Here is a 22,844-nt window from a genome sequence, read left to right on the forward strand (position 1 = left end):
ACAGCAAGAAAGTCCTGGGTTTGAGCCCAGCGGCCGACGAGGGCCTTTCATTTCCGTGTGGGTTTTGTCCAAAGGCATGCAGGTTAAGCTAATTGGTGGCTCTAAATTGACCGTAGGTGTGAATGGTTGTTTGTTTCTTTGTGTTAGCCCTGCGATGACCTGGCGACTTGTCCAGGGCGTACCCTGCCTCTTGCCCATAGTCAGCTGGGATAGGCTCCAGCTTGCTTGCGACCCTGTAGAACAAGATAAGTGGCTACAGATAATGGATGGATGATCAGCTGTGGTGACCCCTAACAGGAGCAGCCGAAAGAAGATGATGATTCCAGGTGACTACCTCATGAAGCGGGTTAAGATAATGCCAATAGTGTGCAAAGCATCATCAAGGTAAACGCTGGCTACTTTGAAGAATATGAAACGTTTTTTTTTTTTAACTTTCTTTGTTTACCACATAATTCCATATATGTTCCATATGTTATTTCATTGCTTTGATGTCTTCGGTATTGTTCTACAATGTAGAAAATACAAAATACAGAAAAAACTATGAATAAGTAGGGGTGTACAAACTTCTGACCGGTACTGTATATTTGCTGATATTGTGAAGCTTAGATTCTGATGTTAGTGGACCAGACTGAGTGAGTGACACTGAATAGATCAGACTATGTATGCCAGACTGAATGGGTTAAACTAAGCGGTTTGGATTGAGTGGATGACACTGTGCAGCTCAGGCTACATCCACACGACAACGGCAACGAGATTTTTTTTTTAAATATCGCGTCCACATGGGCAACGGATCAGTAAAATTTCAGGTTCATATGGCAACGCAACGCTTGCTGAAAACGATGCAATACACATGCCACACCTCTACGTGCGCTGTAAGACGGTCCCATCGGAGACACTAGAACAACAGAAGAAGTAGACGCATGCGCATAAACCCCTTCTTCTGTAGCATCAGCCACATAAAGTTTTGATTATTAATCAGTAGCGTAAAACGAAAGACGTGGAAAGAGGAATGAACGGGGGTAGATGAAAGCCGGTACGCCAATATTCTGATATCCTCCAGAATTCTTTAATGGTCAGGAATAAATTGAATGCTACACGTTGATGGATTACTTTGTTCTTCTACGCCCTTTTTGAGGAATGTATTGTCAGACTTAAACCAACATCTGAAGAGGTGAGATCGCTCCTTTTTTTTTTCCTATTTTTGCTGGGATTGTTTTTGTTTTTGGAAAGCGCACGGGCGGTGCGCGGTTTGGTACTGCTTCCGCAGTGTTTGGACTAAAGACTCTGCCCTAAGGGCTATTCTCTCACTCTCTCTCTCTCACTTTGCACCATTACACAATAAATATTCACAGTGAAAATATTTTGTAAGCGCGTTTCATGAACCAAGTTATAGGATTTGTTGACAACTCGCATCGAGTTCATTACACTTCTACCCAGCGTGAAGCACTGACAGTCATGTGGTTGTGACGTCATCGTAAACAAATCTGTTCTACTCATCCAGACGACTTCGCAATGGCGCCGTTGCCAGATTTTTTCACTCTGGAACCCGTTCTCAAAAGATTTCGTTTTGGGGCACCCAAAACGCCGGTGCCGTGTGGACGCCAGGCAGAAACGATAAACAATTTTATCGGATTCACCTGAATCCGTTGCCGTGTGGACAGGGCCTCAGAGTTGGTGCATCAGACTTAGTGGATCAGACTGAATAGACTAAATTGAATGGATCACACTGAATGGGTCAGTGACTAGATCAGACTGAGTGGATCAGACTGACTGGTCTAAAATGAGTTGATAAGACTGTGTGAATCAGACTCAGTGGATCAGACTCAGCGGATCAGACCTTGCCAGAGCTGTGAATGCCCTTCAGAATGCAGAGGAAAATGATGACCCAGGCAGCCAGCAAACACAGAGCAAGTTGCCATCTCACTGGACCGGGGTCATCCAGGCCCTGACTGTTGACCACACCCAGGACACGTTCACTGCAAAATGCAAACACACAGAGCGAGAGAGAGAGAGAGAACGAGAATGAGAGAGAGAGAGAGAGAGAGAGAGAGAGAGAGAGAGTTACCCACACACATACAACAACCTCGAGTTTAAAAAATATTTAACCACCACTGTTATCAGCTAGTTTATATTTAGTTATTTTTAGCAAAGCACATCTGTGTTTATACGGCAACTGAAGTGAACAAGAACATGTTTGCTGTATATATCTTTAGCACTAGTGATGAACAACTGAACACAGTTAGACGTAACATTAACCCCTGTGTCAGAAAACAGAATCCAGGGACACATGTCGGCCCGGGGGCATTTTGAGTTATTGACAGATTCAGAAAGTACCGTTTCTAAGCTTTCCAATGATGCCTTCCATGTGGAGATCTGACAATATTTGAAGAATGTGTGGCCTTTTGAAAGTGTATACTTCTTAAAACAGGAAAGGGAGAAAATCGCCCTCAAAGTTTTCCATCTCAGCTACTCTGGGTGCAGGGCGGGCACATAATGGTGCTCATTTGCATGATATTAAGGAAAGCCCTACCCCCTACTAGCTAGCACGATACTACTTTCATGTAAACAAAGATCACCACGTCAATTTTCCTTCCATGCAAAGTATGGCCAAAACAATTATGAAGTACAAAAATAAGTCCTAAAGTATACTTTAACGTTTTGTGGTTGAAAAATTACTCATACCGTAAGAAAGAAAGATAGCACGATGATGACACAACTAACACAACGCTAGGTTCATGTAAAGCCTCGGTCACAACCCGGCCGTACCGTGCTCCTACGGCCGGTCTACATGCAAAAAACGCAAGAAACGCACGGAGAGCGCGCATGAAACGCACGAGAGCGCGCGTGTAATGTGCTGATTTTCGAGCCGCAGACCGGCCGCAGAGGTTCTTTGTCATGTCAAACAAACTCTACGGGCGCTTACGTTTTTTTCAGGTTGCAAGACAAACTTACGGCCAACGCGCGTCTTTCTCCATGAACAACAACAAAAAAAAGCAGCGATTTGGGAAACGCCAAAAATCACACGGCCAAAAAATCGTACGTCCGGTTGTGACCTAGGCTTAACCAAACCACAACACTCTCCGTTACATGCAAAAATAACCACACAGCCTTAGATTAATAAACTTACCCCATCAGAAAGAGAAACGGCGCCTTGCACACACCAATGCCTCCGATGGAATGTAATCCTAGAACGGTCCGTGTATCATCCGATCATTCAAGTATTCCATTCAATCTGGAAAACGAGGTTGCGGTTTTTTTTGCTAGAAATGGTGATCTCCGATGTAAATACCGTGTGTCTGTTTGCTTCGCGGTGTTTCAGCTCCTCTGCGCTCTGTTTAGTAACTCATTCCATAGTGAAATCACACGCCTGTATGCAACTAAGTAGCCATGCGCTCAACTCGTATCATACAGCTGATTTGCGAAAAAAAAAAAAGACTTAAATCATCATGTGAATGGCCCATATGGTAATTTACCCACACCCCCCAGCAGGCTACAGTCCTGACAAAAACGAGACAATTTGCAACAAAAAATGTATGCTTTTCCAACAAAACAATCTATTATCTGAAATACTGATTGCATTCATCAAGATCTCAACTTGCACATGATGGAAAAAAAACAAAAATCACAAATTTCGAAAAAAAAATGCTTCTTTTGCGATTATCTCGGATTCGTTTCGGCCGACATGCGTCCCTGGATTCGGTGAGGGGTCACAGTATGTGCACAGTATAAACTACCTTGAATATCAAGAAATAGTTCATGAACTTATTTAAAATGATTTTTTTTTAACCAACAACAAAATATACTTGTTTTTTTAACCTTAGCAATGTTTCATTACATATCTGACATTTTAACAATCAGCTGTACTACAAGGTCTGATTGTTATTATAACAAACGTTAAAAACTGAAATAAATTAAAATTCTAAATAAAACTCACCAGAATCTAGCAATATTGCCTCGGAAACTAAACTAAATTAAATTAAAGGATTTAGGAGGCTCCATGACTATTCATTTGTCCCCGGAAATGTAATTACAAAAAATAAAATTTATCTTTTAAAATGATTTGAATGGAAAACTACAAATAATATAAAATATAAAACATCAACCCCTGTTAAACCTGTTAAAGTCCCATCTAATTGCCCAGTTCATATTAAAGCATACTAATTTCCAATAATAACTACTATGAATGATTCAGTAACTACAGTGATAGAGAAAACGTCCCTAAGAATCCTTACTTCCAGAAGACCTCCGATGCACTAAGGGAATGTGTGACATTGGTGTTGTTCTGTGGATCACATACAGACAGTAGAGCAAGAATGAATAAATTAAAGTACAGCCTAATTATATCCTCCTTTTGATTAAGCAGTTTATAATGAAAAGGAATTCTACAATGGTTCGATCGCAGATATATTACGCTCACCGTACACAGTGCAGCATTAGCAATAGCATCACAGGACCATGGCAGCGGGCTCTGGAAAGAACTTCCCAGGTAATAAAACGTCCAAGCGATGATGACATTGTAGTAAAGACTCACTAATGTGGACACACACAGCATCCCGATACCGATCCCTGGAGAAACACACGAATGTTGATTTTAGCGTATTTTTAAAGTCTCATTTCAATGTAGATGATTTTGAGTATTCTTCCATGTTAAAAAAAAATTTGATTAATCCAAAATCGAATTTTTTTTTTCCAAATAACCTTTATCTGGTTATGTGAGTATATATGCAGAAAAATAAAGATGCTGGATTAACAGGATATGCACTGAACAAACTGCTGAGCTGAAATCCTGATAACTGGCTTAGTCTAATAAAAGACAGCATAAACATTGCTTGAATAATAAGTGAAACAATCGAATGATAATCAAATTATCAGTGCACAAATAAACACATGTAAGTATGCAGTTATACAAATTATTCAAGGCTTGAAACTGGAGGATGTTTTTATTCCAGAACACTCGAGTAGTCATGTACAAAATAAGCCCCAAAAATCAACCAAATGGATGAAGTGTACTTGAGGGTGCCGGTACCTTTGAGCAACGGGCAGCACTTCCAGACGGTGATGGGGCCTGCGGCTCCGTACTGACCCAGGCTAAGCTCCATGAGAAACAGGGGCATGCCCGTGAAGAAGAGCATGATGAAGTAAGGGATAAGAAACACACCTGTAGCAGCACAAAAAATACCGCTTGCTTAATGATTTGCATAATTAATAATGATAATGATTTGTAATAATACTATTTATATATTTTATATTATATATATTTGTAATAATAATGATTTACGGGCGGCACAGTGGTGTAGTGGTTAGCGCTGTCGCCTCACAGCAAGAAGGTCCTGGGTTCGAGCCCCGTGGCCGGCGAGGGCCTTTCTGTGTGGAGTTTGCATGTTCTCCCCGTGTCCGCGTGGGTTTCCTCCGGGTGCTCCGGTTTCCCCCACAGTCCAAAGACATGCAGGTTAGGTTAACTGGTGACTCTAAATTGACCGTAGGTGTGAATGTGAGTGTGAATGGTTGTCTGTGTCTATGTGTCAGCCCTGTGATGACCTGGCGACTTGTCCAGGGTGTACCCCGCCTTTCGCCCGTAGTCAGCTGGGATAGGCTCCAGCTTGCCTGCGACCCTGTAGAACAGGATAAAGCGGCTAGAGATAATGAGATGAGATAATGATTTGCAATATTAATTAATACTGCTTGCTTAATGATTTGCATAAAGCAACTTTTGGATTACAGTGTAACCAGAAAACCTTCTATCATTTCTACACTGTTATATGAAGCCGGAGTGAATTTCATGTCTCGACTATTAGCTTTTTATTCATAGTTGCCTGAGAGACAAGGAAGTTCAACAACCAGAGGAAGTAATGTAATATATGTTTTGTTTTTATTTGGTGTGTATCTATTCATCCATCAATTATCTATACTGCTTATCCAATCCCAGCTGAGATTTTGGATGAGAGTCAGGGTACACACTGGGCAGGTCGCCAATCTATCGCAGGGCTTTTGATGTGTATGATTATATGTAATACATTCCCAGGAATATGATTGGTGTGTATCTCATCTCATCTCATTATCTCTAGCCGCTTTATCCTGTTCTACAGGGTCGCAGGCAAGCTGGAGCCTATCCCAGCTGACTACGGGCGAAAGGCGGGGTACACCCTGGACAAGTTGCCAGGTCATCACAGGGCTGACACATAGACACAGACAACCATTCACACTCACATTCACACCTACGGTCAATTTAGAGTCACCAGTTAACCTAACCTGCATGTCTTTGGACTGTGGGGGAAACCGGAGCACCCGGAGGAAACCCACGCGGACACGGGGAGAACATGCAAACTCCGCACAGAAAGGCCCTCGCCGGCCACGGGGCTCGAACCCGGACCTTCTTGCTGTGACAGCGCTAACCACTACACCACCGTGCCGCGCTGATTGGTGTGTATGTTTATACATAATACGTTCAAAGTAGTATGATGCACTACACACATCACACTGACAGTAGAATGTTTTTACACATGTACGGAAGGTGGATGCAGGAATCAGGAACACACAGGGATGTGGAAACACTGACAAAGCAGAACAAATATACTACAGTGTATAGCCAGTATACTGTATAACACTCCTACTAGCACAAAATGTCACTTTGAAGTTAATGGTACTTATCCAGGCACAAATGTTTTTACTTGGAATGCAAAGAGAGAACGCCACAGCTCATCGCTGAAATGTTCACCAATAACATGGTATTTTTTTAACAAGGTCACATACGTTAATATGTTAGATTACAATGACTGTAAAATAAACATGGACAGTGTAATGTCTCTAAAAAGTGAAGCAACCGCAGGTTTAGTGCCCCTGTTAGCTGGCTGAGGTATAATGTGTAGCTCCGCCCATTCCCACATTTCAGTGACAAATTGCCTATTTTTCACGTCACATTTTTGTCTAAACTGCTTTTCTCTCTACAGTGTCCTATCTGAATAATTAGTTTTTCCTATGCTGATATCTGCACATTTTTTTTTTTTTCCCCCAGAAAGTAGTTTTTTAAAACATTCTTCTACAACCCCGATTCCAAAAAAGTTGGGACAAAGTACAAATTGTAAATAAAAATGGAATGCAATAATTTACAAATCTCAAAAACTGATATTGTATTCACAATAGAACACAGACAACATATCAAATGTCGAAAGTGAGACATTTTGAAATTTCATGCCAAATATTGGCTCATTTGAAATTTCATGACAGCAACACATCTCAAAAAAGTTGGGACAGGGGCAATAAGAGGCTGGAAAAGTTAAAGGTACAAAAAAGGAACAGCTGGAGGACCAAATTGCAACTCATTAGGTCAATTGGCAATAGGTCATTAACATGACTGGGTATAAAAAGAGCATCTTGGAGTGGCAGCGGCTCTCAGAAGTAAAGATGGGAAGAGGATCACCAATCCCCCTAATTCTGCACCGACAAATAGTGGAGCAATATCAGAAAGGAGTTCGACAGTGTAAAATTGCAAAGAGTTTGAACATATCATCATCTACAGTGCATAATATCATCAAAAGATTCAGAGAATCTGGAAGAATCTGTGCGTAAGGGTCAAGGCCGGAAAACCATACAGGGTGCCCATGATCTTCGGGCCCTTAGACGGCACTGCATCACATACAGGCATGCTTCTGTATTGGAAATCACAAAAAGGGCTCAGGAATATTTCCAGAGAACATTATCTGTGAACACAATTCACCGTGCCATCCGCCGTTGCCAGCTAAAACTCTATAGTTCAAAGAAGAAGCCGTATCTAAACATGATTCAGAAGCGCAGACGTCTTCTCTGGGCCAAGGCTCATTTAAAATGGACTGTGGCAAAGTGGAAAACTGTTCTGTGGTCAGACAAATTAAAATTTGAAGCTCTTTATGGAAATCAGGGACGCCGTGTCATTCGGACTAAAGAGGAGAAGGACGACTCAAGTTGTTATCAGCGCTCAGTTCAGAAGCCTGCATCTCTGATGGTATGGGGTTGCATTAATGCGTGTGACATGGGCAGCTTACACATCTGGAAAGACACCATCAATGCTGAAAGGTATATCCAGGTTCTAGAGCAACATATGCTCCCATCCAGACGACGTCTCTTTCAGGGAAGACCTTGCATTTTCCAACATGACAATGCCAAACCACATACTGCATCAATTACAGCATCATGGCTGCGTAGAAGAAGGGTCCGGGTACTGAACTGGCCAGCCTGCAGTCCAGATCTTTCACCCATAGAAAACATTTGGCGCATCATAAAACGGAAGATACGACAAAAAAGACCTAAGACAGTTGAGCAACTAGAATCCTACATTAGACAAGAATGGGTTAACATTCCTATCCCTAAACTTGAGCAACTTGTCTCCTCAGTCCCCAGACGTTTACATACTGTTGTAAAGAGAAAAGGGGATGTCTCACAGTGGGAAACATGGCCTTGTCCCAACTTTTTTGAGATGTGTTGTTGTCATGAAATTTAAAAATCACCTAATTTTCCTCTTTAAATGATACATTTTCTCAGTTTAAACATTTGATGTGTCATCTATGTTCTATTCTGAATAAAATATGGAATTTTGAAACTTCTGCATCATTGCATTTCGTTTTTATTTACAATTTGTACTTTGTCCCAACTTTTTTGGAATCGGGGTTGTATATCATAAGAAAGCTTATACAACATACCCAGAGCAGCCTGGGGGTTAGGTGCTTTACTCAAGGGCACTTCAACCACTCCTGCTGAGCTAGAGAATTGAACCAGTAACCTTTTGATCCCAAAGCTGTTTCTCTAACCTTCCCCCAAGCTTGGATACACTTGGGAACATAACAGCTAAGACGCACTGGACCTTGGTATTGTGAGAAGAGGGGTGAGCCTACCAAATGATTAGGCCTACTTGACTTCAACTCTCATCTCTACCGCACAAACTCTGGCTCCATATTTGACCACATGGCGGAGGAATTTTTAGCTATGGCACAGAAATGCCTGGTGCCACACCATCCATGTTTTTTATGGTCATTGTTAAAAATTCACTAACTTTTTAGGTTTCCAGGCAACCAAAACATGGGCGTGGGAAATCACACTGGAGTGTTTACTTGCCCGGGAGGATAGATAATGAATTTATAATTTCTTCACTATTTGCAAACTCAGAACTTAATACAGATGTTTCTATGCAGATATACTTCACCACAGAGTATTCTCATAGGGACGTATTTAATTCTTTTACATCACAAATGGATTCAACCATAGAACTGAAGATCAATAAATAAATAGTGCTCTTTATCATCATTTCAACAGACAACCCAAAGTGTCCGTGAGGGATCACATTCTACTTTCAAGCTACTTTAATTTTCTAAAATAAAACAGCGCTATTGCAATAGCCTGGCTTAGTTCCTGTTAGTGCTGCTGTGATTCATGATGTGTTGTTTTTCTGACAGGGCTTCTGTTACATTGCTCATCCTTATCCCTCTGTCAGAATCATTAAATCTATCTGTCAGTCAAAAGTTTGGACACCCCTGTTCATAGAAGGGTTTTCCTCACTTACTATCTTCTACTGTATTCAAATCATTATATTAAGACTGTAATGAAATAAGGTTTATTGACTTATACAATTAGAAAAAAAAGTTACACAATTTTAAAACTATTTATTTGATAGTTTGGGGGGTGCTCCGGTTTCCCCCACAGTCCAAAGACATGCAGGTTAGGTTAACTGGTGACTCTAAATTGACTGTAGGTGTGAATGTGAGTGTGAATGGTTGTCTGTGTCTATGTGTCAGCCCTGTGATGACCTGGCGACTTGTCCAGGGTGTACCCCGCCTTTCGCCCATAGTCAGCTGGGATAGGCTCCAGCTTGCCTGCGACCCTGTAGAACAGGATAAAGTGGCTAGAGATAATGAGATGAGATGATATGATATGATATTTTGGGCAGCATGGTGGTGTAGTGGTTAGCGCTGTCGCCTCACAGCAAGAAGGTCTGGGTTCGAGCCCCGTGGCCGGCGAGGGCCTTTCTGTGTGGAGTTTGCATGTTCTCCCCGTGGGTGTGCTCCGGTTTCCTCTACAGTCCAAAGACATGCAGGTTAGGTTAACTGGTGACTCTAAATTGACCATAGGTGTGAATGGTTGTCTATGTGTCAGCCCTGTAATGACCTGGCGACTTGTCCAGGGTGTACCCTGCCTTTTGCCCGTAGTCAGCTGGGATAGGCTTCAGCTTGCTTGCAACCCTGTAGAACAGGATAAAGTGGCTAGAGATGAGATTTGATATTTTTAACAACGCTACTGATGAAACTTGCACTCAGCCAATTTCATAATGGAGCTTCACCCAGAATTTCTTTTGTGAGACATAACTGTACAAGGTGTTACAGGAGAGGGAGTCCACCTAGCTGCAGGTTCTTCTTGTTACTATAGTGGTAAGTATTCCTGCCTGTCAGGCGGAGACTAGGGTTTGATTCCCTGATGGAGAGGATATCTGTTTTGGGCAGCGTAGTGGTTAGCACTGTCGCCTCACAGCAAGAAGGTTCTGGTTTAAGCCCAGTGGGAGTTGTGTAATGTATCAGAACAAACATATGGATCAGTGTAGACCTAGAACTATTTTAAAGTCAAATGTCCAGTTATCCTTTGTCATAGCAAGGTCCAGACTGGCCCCTAAACACCCCACATCAATTCCATGCACTATAGTAAATAGGGGTGGTGTAGTGGTTAGCACTGCCACCTCACAGCAAGAAGGTTGTGGGGTTGAGCCCAGCAGCCGACGGGAGCCTTTCTGTGTAGAGTTTGGATGTTCTCCCCATGTCTGTGTGGGTTTCCTCCGGGTGCTCCGGTTTCCCCCAAAGACCTGCGGTTAGGTTAACATGCAGCGGCCTTGGGTTGAAGTGCCCTTGAGCAAGGGCACCTAACCCCCAACTGCTCCCTGGGTGCTGTAGTATAGCTGCTCACTGCTCTGGGTATGTGTGTGCTCACTGCTCACTTGTGTGTGCATGCACGTGTTCGCTGCTTCAGATGGGTTAAATGCAGAAGACGAATTTCACTAGGGGTGGGTATTGCCAAGGACCTCACGATACGATACGCATCACGATACTTGAGTCACGATACGATACGCATCACGATACTTGAGTCACGATACGATACTGCGATATATTGCGATATTCTACATAGTTCACTGAAAAATGTAAACGCATTATGCATCTTAAAATCCGAGTTGTATGTACATCAGATGATAGTGATAATTCATGGGACAAACTGAGTCAAAACAATGTAATTCTAATTATCCATGCCATTTTATTGTAACTGGGAGCGGCACGGTGGTGTAGTGGTTAGCGCTGTCGCCTCACAGCAAGAAGGTCCTGGGTTCGAGCCCCGTGGCCGGCGAGGGCCTTTCTGTGTGGAGTTTGCATGTTCTCCCCGTGTCCGCATGGGTTTCCTCCGGGTGCTCCGGTTTCCCCCACAGTCCAAAGACATGCAGGTTAGGTTGACTGGTGACTCTAAATTGACCGTAGGTGTGAATGTGAGTGTGAATGGTTGTCTGTGTCTATGTGTCAGCCCTGTGATGACCTGGCGACTTGTCCAGGGTGTACCCCGCCTTTCGCCCGTAGTCAGCTGGGATAGGCTCCAGCTTGCCTGCGACCCTGTAGAAGGATAAAGCGGCTAGAGATAATGAGATGAGATTTTATTGTAACTATACAAGCGCAAGTTACAACATATTTGCAGGAACAACACACTGTCTGGAACACATTGAAAAGTGCAGTGGGCATCTTAGTCTCCCTGAGCACAATTATGAAACAAAGTGCAGTGTGGGTCAGTGTCCACACACTGAAACTGAATTGAAACCTCAGTGAATCACGTTTCTTCTGAACTTTGAGTAAATACTCAAAATAAAATGCAGTGTCTCACACACACTAAAATTGAAAATGCAAAATAAAGTGCAGCTTCTTGCCTTTGGCCTTAAATGACAAAATTAAGTTCACAGTTACAGTAAGTCACACATCACTGAAGTAGACGGGAGGACTTTAGCGCTGTCCAGTGTAGTTTGCTTCGGGTCGGGTTTCGGCGGCTCCGGCTGAGCTAATATGTCGGGGTGGTGTCGTGCTAAGTAAGTTCGCAAGTTTGTTGTGTTACCTGAATATCTAATTGGAGCGAAACAGGTTTTGCAAAGTGAGTACTCTTTGTCCAGCTCACTGTTTTTTTTTTCTCCTTTCCTTTGGAATCCAAAGTGCCTCCAAACATCTGCCTTAAAGTTCGGCGGCGTCTCTAGGTTTACATTAACAGCCATGCTTGCTTGTTTTTTTTTCCTCACTGCAACCACCGGGAAAAAAAGAGAAGACGAAGAGTGCCTTGCAGTGAGGTAGTGGCACAGCGACACCTTGCGGAGCGGAGGTGCGGAAGTCGTACTGGATTTACAACCCGTCTGAAACATGATTTATTATTTGAAAAAATATCGATATTCAAATTTTGAGTATCGATATTGAATCGGAAGACAAAGTACCGCGATATATCGCCGTATCGATATTTTTGCCCACCCCTAAATTTCACTGTGCTTGAGTGCGCATGTGACAAATAAAGGCTTCTTCTTCAAACAGGCTAAGCTCCTCAGTGCTTCTTCTGGGAACCATTTCATTTTAAGTGGAAAAAAAATTTGTGTTACAATTTCACTGTTGGAGCTAATGGGAATATAACCATCACACACACACACACAAAAAAAACCAGGCATTACAATCACGTGTTTGTGATGTAACTACTTTGATGCTAGATTTGACTTTGCATTTCTACTCAATTGCTGCTATTTACTTCAGTGTTGAACTTGTAGTTTTCACATTTGCATTGTTTAGTGCATTATGTGGATGGTACAAGCATATCAGCTTGCTTCATTGGAGCATCGTAACACGTCTTTTGTCTTGCACTATACCTAGCATGCACAATTTGCACATTGTTTTATGGACATGGTACTGTGTTGTTGTTGTTGGTCGTGGTGGTGTTGTATGTTGCACTGTAGTCCAGGGAAAATGCCGTTTCATCTCACCATGTACCGTACATGTACACTGTTGCTGATGACAATAAAGAAACTCTGAATCTTGATTGTTGCTGATTCAGTATTATCTATGTTTATCAGACACTTATTTTGCCACTTGAGTTGTTCAGAAGCATGTCATGACCAGTCATTTGAAATTATAAGACCTGCGCAAATGTTAAACAAGCTCATAAAAACATCAAGCAAACAGCATTCAAAGCAGTTGATATCTTCATTATGTCTGCAAGAGTCTCCTGCAGGACACACCCAAGAGGAACTAGAGACTGTCCAAACGACCTGGGGCTGGGACTGGACCCACACGCGTGTGAGCGCACGCAGCTGACTGCAGATTTGATTAAAGCTTATAGACATGAACTGTCATTGTGTTACTTCAGTATCAGACCTGGCGTTAGCTGGGTTCAGCACTGAGATATTAAAGGAAGAGTGCAGGGTTTCCAACTAAATCTGTGTGCCAAGTCTCTAGCTTATATGGTTATCACAAACAGCAATCTCAACACATTTCCTCATACTGGGAAAGGAACATTAAAAGGGCAGTCGCTGGATTTTATCAATAGTTACTGATCCAAAATTGTAGGAGTTATTTGTAAATTAGGCTAAATGCTGTATAATTCATCACCCACAAATGTACATGCCCCAGTTTCAGCCTGGTGGTTTAACGAAACTTTTGCACCGCCAGAGCTCATTTGTTTACTGCCATAACTTTGCACCATTAGAGTTTCTTTGCTTTTATTTATTTATTTATCTTCTGTTCAATACTGACACTTTTGCACAGTCTTTATCTTCATTTATCACAATTCTTGTTTTTAGCACTATCAGTGCACATTCACATGTACAAGGCGCGCACACACACAATTTATGCATATATATGGGTCTGTCTCAGAAACTGGTCTCTCATTTGGGACATTATGGTCAAAAAATAAATTTTCTAATTTTACTGTACTATTTTTTTTGCGTATCATTATCTCTAGCCGCTTTATCCTGTTCTACAGGGTCGCAGGCAAGCTGGAGCACCCCGGACAAGTCGCCAGGTCATCACAGGGCTGACACATATGGCCCTTTTCCACTACCCTTTTTCAGCTCGCTTCAGCTCACTTCAGCCCGACACGGCTCGCATTTCGACTACCAAAAAAGAGCACGACTCAGCTCGCTTCAGCCCTGCTTAGCCCCTAAAACTCGCACCGTTTTGGAGTGGGGCTGAAGCGAGCCAAACCGAGCCGAGTGAGGCTGGGGGCGTGAGCAGACACTCCCCTGTGCACTGATTGGTGAGAAGGAGTGTCCTCACATGCCCACACACGCCCCGCGAGCACGCTGGGATCTGTAAACACCGCAAACCCGGAAGGAGAAGAATTACGAATTACGAGAATTTCTGAAGCCTTATGCGCCTCGCCTCATCTATACGCTCTTGCCAGTATCTGTTCGCGTTGTCGGTGACAACAAGCCACAGAACCAAGACCAGCAACACTAACGACTCCATGTCCTCCATGTTTATTGTTTACTATCCGGGTCGTGAGACTACCGCTTAAAAGCTCACTGATGTCACTGTTTGCGCTGCTTAACGACATCACCTGACGTCCACCCACTTTTGCTAACTCCACCCAATGTGTCCACCCACTTCCAGCCAGCACGGTTCAGCGCGGTTGTAGTCGAAATGCAACTCCAACAGCCCCGCTCAGCTCGACTCAGCCCAACTCAGCACGGCACAGCTCAGCCGCGTTTGTAGTGGAAAAGTGGCAATAGACACAGATGACCATTCACACCTACGGTCAATTTAGAGCCACCAGTTAACCTAACCTGCATGTCTTTGGACTGTGGGGGAAACCGGAGCACCCGGAGGAAACCCACGCGGACACGGGGAGAACATGCAAACTCCACAGAGAAAGGCCCTCGTCGGCCACGGGGCTCAAACCCGGACCTTCTTGCTGTGAGGTGACAGCGCTAAGCACTACACCACCATGCCGCCCTATATATATATATATATATATATATATATATATATATATTTTAATTGTTACATTTTTAGCTGTATATTGCATAGTCACCTTGTTCTTGGGATTTCTTTTTTTTTTATTCTATTTTATGTTGTACAGTGTGTCTCTTTCTTTTCACATGTCTGATAACTTGCTACTGCAACAAAATAATTTCCCAACTTGGGATCAATAAAGTAAATCTATCTATCTATAACTAGCAAGAATGACTTCTGACTATATTGCACCACTGCTGTCTAAAATTGCATAAGTACATCTTTGTTACATAATTCCACATTTTAAATATGTATTGTTGAAGTCTTCCTTTATAAGTGAGTTTTCAGTAAATGTTTTTCTGTTTTTTTTCCTTCCTCAGTAAAGCGAAATGTGTTGAAAATCCTATCTATGGTAATCACACATGTTACAGATGTAAGTGTAAGGATCCTTCAAATCATATCATTGTCATTTCCCAAACTTGGTTCTAGGTAGAGGTTCTTGTTTTAGGGCGTATTCACACCTACGTTGTTTGGTCCGGACCAAACGACCAAACGAACCAAATTTCCCTTGGTCCAGACCTTTTGGGTTGGTCTGAATACAAACCACCGAACTCTGGTCCGGACCAAACAAGCGGACCGAGACCGAGCTGCAAGGTCGGACTCGGTCCGGACCAAAGGAACCCTGGTGCGGACCTTTTGGAGGTGTGAAAGCAGACCGGACCTAATGCGACAGTTTTGCTTTTTTGTAGCTCGGGAGCTTCCGTCGTTTGTCGAGCATTATGGGAAACAGAGTCTTAACACTCCACCGCAAAGTGCAAACACTGTTTCGGTTGTCAAGGGAACCTTACAACAGTCGTTCAGTCATTCAGACCAGTGGTAGGCTAGACTACAGAGTACAAAAAATGAGTAGGGGGCAAACGTGGGCCGAGGAAGAAACGCGTACTCTTGTGGATATATGGGCAGATGTCCACATATCTGAGCTTTTGGAGAGAACACACAAAAATGCCGACATGTTTGCTGTATTCAGTGAGAAAATGAAGGAGAAGGGGTTCACGTGCTCCCCAGAACAATGTCGGCTAAAAGTGAAGAAACTCCGTCAGACCTACATTAAAATCGGGGACATTCTTTCAAAAAGTGGCGGTACTAGCGACGCAAAAAATAAATTCATCTATTGCGTGAAGAGCCAGAACTGTCACAACATGATGTGCGCTCATCAGCGCTATCCTCCGTGACTACTTTTGAACTTAACGCTTTGTGCGCGTGTCGTCTCTGACCAATAGCTGAACGACCTCAGGGCGCGTGGCTTTGTTGACAGATTTTGGTCCGCTTACTAAAATGTAGTGTGAAAGCGAACCGCACCAAAATGAAAAAATTAAAAAAAACATTTGGTTCGGACCAAAGCAAGTGAACTATCGAACTATCCTGGTCTGAATACACCCTTGTAAACATTTTAAAACATCATGTGTCAATGTTTTCTACAGTGTCCATGTCGATTTCACAAACTACTTCCTAATTCCAGAACTTAATTATCATCTTGTTGGGAACCTGTTTTATAAATCTTGTCAACATGACAGGAAATTATCGCCGTGTTGTGGGCATAGCAGCAGTATTTCTATGCTGACTTCCTGATTTCCAGTAAAAGGTTCAATGTTAGAATGAGAAAATACCCTAAACACTGCTCATGACTTTAGTGCTGCTGTATTTTGTTATTTTAAAGAATGTTCAGCTACAGTTTCAGCCCTGCAGGCCACAGCTCACCTCCACCGTTCCGGTAGCAAAGGTACGGGAATCTCCAGACGTTGCCCAGGCCAACACAGTAGCCGACACAGGAGAGAAGAAACTCATATTTGCCACCCCACTGCCCTCTGGGAAGGCTGACTGGTGGTTCATGGATCGGCGAGGACGAGCTAGACACAGGCGGTAACTGTGAAACAGGATTGCTCACACCATGAGGTACAGAGAAGCCATTCATCTGGGGTTGGCCCTATCAAGGAGAGAAAAATAGAAACCGGTCAGACTTCTGCATTCGTTTTCAAACACTTCTTTCCATCTACTAGTGGAGCATGAATCAACTTTGGTTTATTTTAAGAAGCATTGTTCTGCTTATCAGTACACCAACCTGCACTGATGCTACTATTATTTAATCTTTTTTTTTGGAAATACGTCATCATTTGCGACTAGATATTTAACTGCCCCAAACGTCAAGTGACCGCGTCCCTTAGTATGTTTAATCTATTGTTATATCTAAAGTACTTGGAATATATTTTTGCTTACCAGCTACTATGTTGAGAAACAGGATTAGCCAATCAGAATTTTCCAGTTCCGCCCATTTCTGTTTGAAAGCCAGCTAGCGAGACTCTCAGCTCAGGGATATCAAGGTTACAGTAAGAGAGAATTTCCTTCAGTACTAGCATTTAGCATTTTAATCATCTTCATTGGACTCATCATAAAAATACTTTATGTACAAAAATGTAACTATGGGTGTTAGAAAGGCACGAAAAAGTGAATTAAAAAAACAAATGTCTGACTCACAAGGAACCTCATAAGTATTTAATCTTCGTACCAGTTGCAGTGGTTTAATCACTACACAGAATTTACTTCAATGAATCATATTTAGGTGTCAGTAACAACATGGTTGTTCTCATTGTCTGACTCCTGACAGTTTGAAATCACTTTTGTATTTACGTGAACAGGGTGTTATCCTTGACATTAGCACGCTATGTGGGTGGGGAAGGTGAAGTCATCAGTATTGCGCTGAGAATTATAATGAAAGGGAAGTAGCTCTAGTTGCCAGGGAACCACTGAAATGTGTAGTTTGTATACAGTGTCAGGCAAGAGGAAACAAGTCAGAGTAATTCAGATTTATTACACATATCCCTCGTTTGAAAGTAGGCAAAAATTAAGCTGGCACGTGATTTATTGAAATGTTGAAGAACGTGGTAAAAGGTGGAGCATTCCACCGTCATGAAGTAACTGCTTTGCATACATTATCGTTTTGCTGAAACAATGGAGTAAACACAAGCTCTGGAGCAGAGGAGTTCAGGTGTTCTTTTCACAGCCATAAATAAGAATTCATTACACGTTTTGCTGATAAAAGCATCATTTATGTTTCAGAAATGCAGTTTTTGTTAGAAATATCAAAACTTTAATTTGTTACAAGTGTTAAAAACTTAATTTATTGCCAGTTTCAAAAATGTCATTGGCCACTTTCCACCAAAGAACATCTTTCAGTTTTAAAACATCACAGACTATTTTTGTAATTATTTTTAATGAGCAGGGTGAGCCTCGGTCTTAAACTTCCATCCATCCATCCATTATCTGTAGCCGCTTATCCTGTTCTACAGGGTCGCAGGCAAGCCGGAGCCTATCCCAGCTGACTATGGGCGAGAGGCGGGGTACACCCTGGACAAGTCGCCAGGTCATCGCAGGGCTGTCTTCAACTTCACTTTCCGGAATATACTTTGATCAAATATGCCTTGTCATCCTTTTTGGTTTGACCCAGTCTGTACCTGGCTGTGCCTCAGGGATGTCAGGTGTGTAAAATCCAGTATAAATTGCCTGTGGTGCAAGTAAAACGTGAAGCAATGTCAAGCATGTTACATAACAATAACAGCACTCACCTAACTTACCATAACAACAGTGATGAGTTAGATATTTAGCAAGGCCCGTCTGGAATTCAGTTACGTTATCTTTGTGGAAATCTCTCCCAGTAAATTAAAAAAAGCAGTGGTTTTGACGTCATGTTGATGTTTCTGTTGGGTAGGACTGTTTGAGCAGTTTGAGTCCTGTGCTTCAATTTAAAATCACTCGTTTAAAAACAATACTGGTTCAGTATCAGCTGGAACCCAAGGTTTTGGTGTCTGTATCAGTGTCGGGACTTGTGCCGTTGTATTTCTGTATTAGAACCATTAAAGTTTTTTTATTCACAAACTTTTCACACAGACTCAAACCTGTTTCAATGTATTAAAAGGTTTTAAGGTTTAAGATAACTATCACCTGACTGTTATGCCGCTTTTCCACTACCAACGCGGCTGAGTTGGGCTGAGCCGTGCCGTGATGAGTTGGGCTGAGTCGAGCTGAGCGGGGCTGTTGGAGTTGCATTTCGACTACAACCGCGCTGAACCGTGCTGGCTGGAAGTGGGTGGACACATTGGGTGGAGTTAGCGAAAGTGGGTGGACGTCACGTGATGTCGTTAGGCGGCGCAAACAGTGACATCAGTGACCTTTTAAGCGGTAGTCTCACAACTCGGATAGTAAACAATAAACATGGAGGACATGGAGTCGTTAGTGTTGCTGGTCTTGGTGCTGTGGCTTGTTGTCACCGACAACGCCAACAGATACTGGCAAGAGCGTATAGATGAGGCGAGGCGCATAAGGCTTCAAAAATTCTCGTAATTCGTAATTATTATTCTTCCGGGTTTACGGTGTTTACAGATCCCAGCGTGCTCGCGGGGCGTGTGAGGACACTCCTCCTCACCAATCAGTGCACAGGGGAGTGTCTCCTCACGCCCCTAGCCCCACTCGGCTCAGTTTGGCTCGCTTCAGCCCCACTCCAAAACCGTGCGAGTTTTGGGTGCTGAGTAAGGCTGAAGCGAGCTGAGTCGTGCTGCTCTGAGGTAGTCGAAACGCGAGCCGTGTCGGGCTGAAGTGGGCTGAAGTGAGCTGAAAAAGTGTAGTGGAAAAGGGCCATTAGTGTCACTGGTATGCTAAGGGAACTGGAGTGGACTGATCTTGAGTCAAGAAGGACACTGTCTAGATTAATTTTAATATACAAGATGTATCATGGACTTGTCGATATCTATGTAAATAGTTACTTATTTCATCATGATAATACTGGAGTCAGTACCCATTCAAGTCACAATTTTAAGCTCAAACAATACAAGACTACTAAGGATGTTTATTTTTATTCTTTCTTTCCCCCCTAGAACCATTAGACTTGGAATCGTCTGCCGAGAGACATAATTGAGTAGGTCTTTAGAGACATTTAAAGTTAAGGCTCTTCAATACTTAATTGATTAATTTGTCATGGTAGTTCTGGGGCTGTTTTTAATTTTTTAGTAGTGTTTGTGCACTTTTACATGCACTTTTACAATTTGTAGTTTTTTGTTTAATAGTTGGTGTGATGTCGAATGACTTTTACCAGCTTAATAAAGATGTATTTGTAGACGTTTTATTTGTTTTATCATATAAACAACACTTTTCGTCATTAAAAGCGCAGTTAAATTGATCAAGTTGACATTATTTATGCTTGACTTACTGTAGCACCTAAAACTCCCAGGATGCATCAGTACAATGCTGTAAATTTTCACTATTCACTCTACTCTTATAACAACATACATTACTATGAGTTTCACCGTAATTACTACATAAGTACAGTAGTTACTGAGTAATATGCTTTGACGTGAATAACAGCCTGAACTTTTAAGCGGTTATGTCACTGAGGTTTACATTAGAAAGTAAATAACTACCTATAAGAAACACAATGTGGGTTCATTCTGAATGCATTTAATTATTTGACCAGTCAACTGACCTCCATCATAAGTAGGTTATTAATGAAATTAATGAATAATACCTATAACAACTCTGACATAAAAATGTCCAAGGCTGTACAACAGAAACTCCTGAGTGTTTCTGGACTTTTTTGTAAGAACCATGATTTGAACTAGACTAGAAGCTCTGTCTAAACCTTTTGTAGCGTCAACAATAGCCACACAAACAAACAAACAAACAAACAAACAAACTGTAGGTTCACAAACACAAAGAAACAAACGATTCATTTCTGTCAGATAATGAATTGTCTCAAAGATCAAAGACCTAACTTGGTGTTTTATTCTACTTTTGTAACTCAAACTTAACTTATTTTACGCTGGTTATTGGTTTGAGTCCCACAGCCAGAACTACATACTTTACTATTAGTTTCACCATAATTACTAAATAAGTACAGTAGTTACGGAGTAATATGCTTTAACATGAATACCAACCTGAACTTTTAAGCCGGGGCATAGCTAGGATTTTTCAAAATGGGGGTCACACACTGACTGGCAGCCTGAGTACATAACCGTAGGTTTGTAAATGAAAAAATACATTGAATACACTTGAGAAAATAACGCGGTCTTTGCATAATTTTTTCATCTCATGTTGCGAGCTGTTGAGATGTTGGACAATGATTAGGCCAAATCAGCTTTATCCGGCAGTGTATGGATAGCAGCTCAACATCTTACCCTAGTCAACCAATGCAGCTTGACCATGCTCTCTAGTGCGACCGTGTTGCACTTGCGCAGAACTAGGGTTTTGCCCAAACCACAGGAAGTCCATACAAGGTTATAGAACCCCTAATGAGGCTGAGGTGACAATCTAGTTAAAAAAAAAAGTTAGAAAAATTACAGTGGGCGCTTTTCTAATATTCTTATGCGGCTATTGAAAAAACGTATAGTCCAACAAAGGGGGGGGGGTCACGGGCACCCCAGGACCACTCCAGCTACGCCCCTGTAAGCGGTTATGTCACTGAGGTTTACATTAGAAAGTAAATAACTACCTATAAGAAACACAATGTGGGTTCATTCTGAATGCATTTAATTATTTGACCAGTCAACTGACCTCCATCATAAGTAGGTTATTAATGAAATGAATGAATAATACCTATAACAACTCTGACATAAAAATGTCCAAGGCTGTACAACAGAAACTCCTGAGTGTTTCTGGACTTTTTTGTAAGAACCATGATTTGAACTAGACTAGAAGCTCTGTCTAAACCTTTTGTAGTGTCAACAATAGCCAAACAAACAAACAAACAAACTGTAGGTTCACAAACACAAAGAAACAAACGATTCATTTCTGTCAGATAATGAATTGTCACAAGATCAAAGACCTAACTTGGTGTTTATTCTACTTTTGTAACTCAAATGTAACTTATTTTACGCTGGTTATTGGTTTCAGTCCCACAGCCGGAACTATTAGCAAGCCATGCTGCTCTTATGCACTTTGTTTTGTCCTGCTTTCTAGCAAAAAAATGAAGCCAAACAAGTTGCGTTTCTTCCTCAAACGTTCAGCGCCACTCGCCGGGCAAGAAGAGCTGAAGTGTCTTTATATCTCATTAGAAATTAAAAATAATAATTATATATATATATATATATATATATATATATCAACATGTCTGAAGTCGTGTTAATCCCTGTGTTTGTCGTGTCTCCTGACTCACCTCTCCTGTGTTTCCAGCAGGTACTGCTTCACTCGCCATCATCTCCCCAGGGCTTTTCTTTTGATGCTCGTTACATGGTTCTGCTAAAGGTTTCATCGATACACCGGTCCAAACTCCAAATACACACCGGAAATCTAATCTAATCGGTTTGATACTTCATTAAACACTGTACATTAGACTAAGATACAAGTAAAACAGGTTCCAGAGCTGTGAAAAGCACAGGTGCGGTGTGTTCAGCTCGCCATGTTGTCTAAAGGGAGGCGAGCAAACAGGAATAAAACTCACCTCCAACAGGTTCCTCTCAAAGCCCCTCCTTCTCCTTCTCCTCTTCCAATGAGCCACCAGGAAGCTCAGTGTAGCTTCACTTCTTTCATTCACTGACGTTTATTTTATTTGTTTCAAAAATGTAATTTGTTACCTACAGAGCCCTTAAAGTCACAAAAGGTGATTATATATCTTGCATGCACAAGATAATAACTTGCTGATAAAAAAAGTTGTTGGCACAAGTCATTTATATTGTGCAAGCAAGATAAGAATTTGTTCCCACAAGATAATAACTTGTTGACAAAATGTATTGTGTTGGTGGTACAGTGGTTAGCACTGTCGCCTGACAGTAAGAAGGTTCTGGGTTTGAACCTCATGGCCGATGAGGGCTTGTCTGTGTGGGTTTCCTCTGAGTG

General features: G+C 42.0%; 1 protein-coding gene across 1 annotated transcript in view; it reads right to left on the bottom strand.

Moving 5' to 3' along the window:
• slc6a7 (solute carrier family 6 member 7) overlaps positions 1-22,434 on the bottom strand; it is a 41,381-nt gene extending 18,947 nt beyond the window's left edge. The window contains exons 1-6 of the mRNA XM_060936245.1: positions 22,165-22,434; positions 16,725-16,950; positions 5,027-5,158; positions 4,418-4,566; positions 4,233-4,282; positions 1,838-1,976 (exon numbers count right to left, since the gene is read on the bottom strand). Of these exons, the coding sequence (XP_060792228.1) occupies positions 1,838-1,976; positions 4,233-4,282; positions 4,418-4,566; positions 5,027-5,158; positions 16,725-16,950; positions 22,165-22,260 (792 nt within the window). The 5' untranslated portion in view covers positions 22,261-22,434. The remainder of the gene's footprint in view (positions 1-1,837; positions 1,977-4,232; positions 4,283-4,417; positions 4,567-5,026; positions 5,159-16,724; positions 16,951-22,164) is intronic.
• Between the last annotated feature and the right edge of the window lie 410 nt (positions 22,435-22,844).

This window comes from Neoarius graeffei, chromosome 12 (genome assembly GCF_027579695.1).
Source record: "Neoarius graeffei isolate fNeoGra1 chromosome 12, fNeoGra1.pri, whole genome shotgun sequence".
Classification (NCBI taxonomy): domain Eukaryota; kingdom Metazoa; phylum Chordata; class Actinopteri; order Siluriformes; family Ariidae; genus Neoarius; species Neoarius graeffei.